General features: G+C 40.9%; 1 protein-coding gene and 1 long non-coding RNA gene across 2 annotated transcripts in view; one reads left to right on the top strand and one right to left on the bottom strand.

Annotated features, from left to right (window-relative positions):
* LOC116694990 (uncharacterized) overlaps positions 1-2,531 on the bottom strand; it is an 18,823-nt gene that overhangs the window by 15,157 nt on the left and 1,135 nt on the right. The gene's annotated exons all lie outside the window — the stretch shown is intronic.
* The window catches only part of pde4ba (phosphodiesterase 4B, cAMP-specific a), a 192,436-nt gene continuing 190,325 nt past the window's right edge, over positions 421-2,531 (top strand). Inside the window, exon 1 of the mRNA XM_032524911.1 lies at positions 421-546. Coding sequence (XP_032380802.1) covers positions 531-546 — 16 coding nt within the window. The 5' untranslated portion in view covers positions 421-530. The remainder of the gene's footprint in view (positions 547-2,531) is intronic.

The raw sequence follows: 2,531 nt of genomic DNA, 5'->3' as shown, positions 1-2,531 counted from the left end.
TCTCTCTCTCTCTCTCTCTCTCTCCTTCTGTTTTTCAATTGGTCCTCTGTCCTATTCTGCTGAAGGGGGGTGGAGAGAGGAGAGAGGAGGGAGGAGGGAGGAGGGAGGAGGGGTAGTCAGAGGGGGATCACCGAGTTTCCGATGCATTTGATACACGAAAGCTTTCAACCTCCCCAAGCACGAGCACCTCGGTCCTGGAAGGTAGCTAGTGAACGGTGAAACGGAATTCAACCGGGACAAACAAGAATCAGTTCAATTAACGCGCTAGTTTTGTTTGTTTCAATCTCGGAAAAAGTGGACAAACAAGAAACATTAGCTAGCCTGTATCATGTGAATACAACATATAGCAGACTGAAGATGAAGTGTGTAAAGGGGGCAGCCGTAGAGTAAAGACACTTCAACAGAGGACGGCGAAAACACTCGCTCATAAGGAATAAAAGACATTTTTTGTTCAATGTGTTGACAGCTGTTTTGTCTGTCCCAAAACAACCCGCAAAAGAAGCCGGGATTCCCTTTGTTTCCACGTGCAGATGAGCTCTGGAGAAGGTAAGTTAAACAAGGAGCTTTTCTTTTAAGGTTGTCGAATTAGATTTTTATTTTATTTTATTCGCTATAGACAAGCTTGTGTTTTTGTCCTCCAAGTTAGTGAAGAAAAGGGCTTAATGAAAATGGGGTTTTGGTGTGTGGACATGATATCTGTTGGCTTTGTTTGGCTCCTGTCATCATGAAGTTTACCCCCCTAACCCCATCATTTAACCCCAGGCGTCCCGCTTTCCTCTATTAATATTGGCAGGGCGTATCCTATTAAAGGAGTGAACCCTTGAGCCCTATACATTACAATATTCCTGCCATATCCATACAGTCAAATCAGGCACGCTTTTATATAATATTAGATTTTTTTTTACAAGTCTCATATGTCGACTTTTAAGGTAGGCCTATTTTAAGTCTTAACATGAAAGCCATTGATGTGCCAATGGGTGGATTACATAACCTGTTACCTTATATTTTAATCGGATGTTGCTATAGAATATAATTAGGTCTATTTGCTGGGCACTAGGACGTAACACCTGCCTATCAACATACTGTATGTGCCATTGATTTAGGAGTTGGGGTCACAGTTCCATCAGCAGTTTTGTTATTAATGTGACCCATAACTGCCTCAATACCTTGCAGGAAATTAGTCCCAGGAGGAGAACACTGGCCATGTGGATGCTGCCGGATAGGTAAACAGTATTGAACCACTTTAAAAAATGTGCATTATCTTTTTATTATCTGAGAGAGGTGCATCTATCAGAGCCGCAGCTACATTGGCTTGCTATCCAGTTTCAACCCTTGAACCCTGTAATAATTCAACTTAATTGTCCAATTTTTCAAGAGGATTAAATTCCTATTTTATCACAATTTAGAGAGCTGCCAAAAGGTCTGCCTGTCACTGAGCTTGGCAACTTGATTTCCAGTATTACAGAGAACAGCAGCCTCCCTGTTAAGCCGTTTTTGGTCGTGTGTGACAGTTTCAGATCCTATGGCTTTGCAGACTGATTGGTCTTAGGCCATGTCTGCTGAGGCGGTCTTGTATTATCACATAATTAGCTTTTTTTAAATGTTTTGTCTGCAAATAAGAGCTTGTGTATTTAGATCATGAACTGAAATGCAGATTTGGTACAATGGGCATTCCTCGCAGGTTGGAGAGGCAATGTGGGGACTCCAAGATCCAAACCAGCAGGGTATTCTGCTTTGTGAAGAAAATGTGAACAAACAGTTAGTCTGCCTATGGGCTTGCTGGCAGCCGTGTTTTCTTTTTTCAGCAGCACTCTCTGTATTTGTCATTTCTGTATTTTTCTTTGGTCACCCTCTATGTTTTTCACATATCTCTCATTCTACACCTTAAAGATGCCCTAATACTCTCTCCTTGCGTCCCTGCTCGTCTTAAATCCTCCAGCTTTTCTAACATGCCTTCAAGGTCTTAACTCTTTCTTTGTCTCTCTGTAAGAACTACTATGTGCCATTATTCCTACATACCAGTCGTTCCATCCAAAACCCCGGGTCAATCGATCTGTTGGCTTGCACTTCATGTTTACATGTGGAAACCCATTGATCTGTGGGCAGAGCTCTTAAGGCTGTGACACATTAAACCGATAGTCGGATGTGGATGGTGTGGTGAGGTCAGTGACTCGAGTCTGTTCGGTGTGTTTTGTGCAGTTGTCTGTCGGAAGGGCCGTTGTCCTTAACTCTTGTTTTGTAGTCGGGTCAAATTGACCCATTTCAAATTTTTACAAGAAGAAAAATGGTACAAGTATGCATTTTTTCTACCTGAAAATCAATGGCCTTACCTTATTTTCTGTGATAATCATGTATTCCTGACTCAATTCAGAAAATCATTCTGGATATGACCACTTGTGTTTTTTCCAAGCTAAGAATGATCACATAGTAGATTTTTAATATGAATTATAACCTTATGAAAAAAACAAATCACACTTCCATTTTTAATTGTGTTTGAATTGTTTGAAATTGAGATAAAGACAATATTTGTT

The sequence above is a fragment of the Etheostoma spectabile genome, chromosome 9 (genome assembly GCF_008692095.1).
Source record: "Etheostoma spectabile isolate EspeVRDwgs_2016 chromosome 9, UIUC_Espe_1.0, whole genome shotgun sequence".
Taxonomy (NCBI): Eukaryota; Metazoa; Chordata; class Actinopteri; order Perciformes; family Percidae; genus Etheostoma; species Etheostoma spectabile.
The sequence above is the reverse complement of the archived record's forward strand: the minus strand, read 5'-3'. Positions and strand labels throughout refer to the sequence as shown.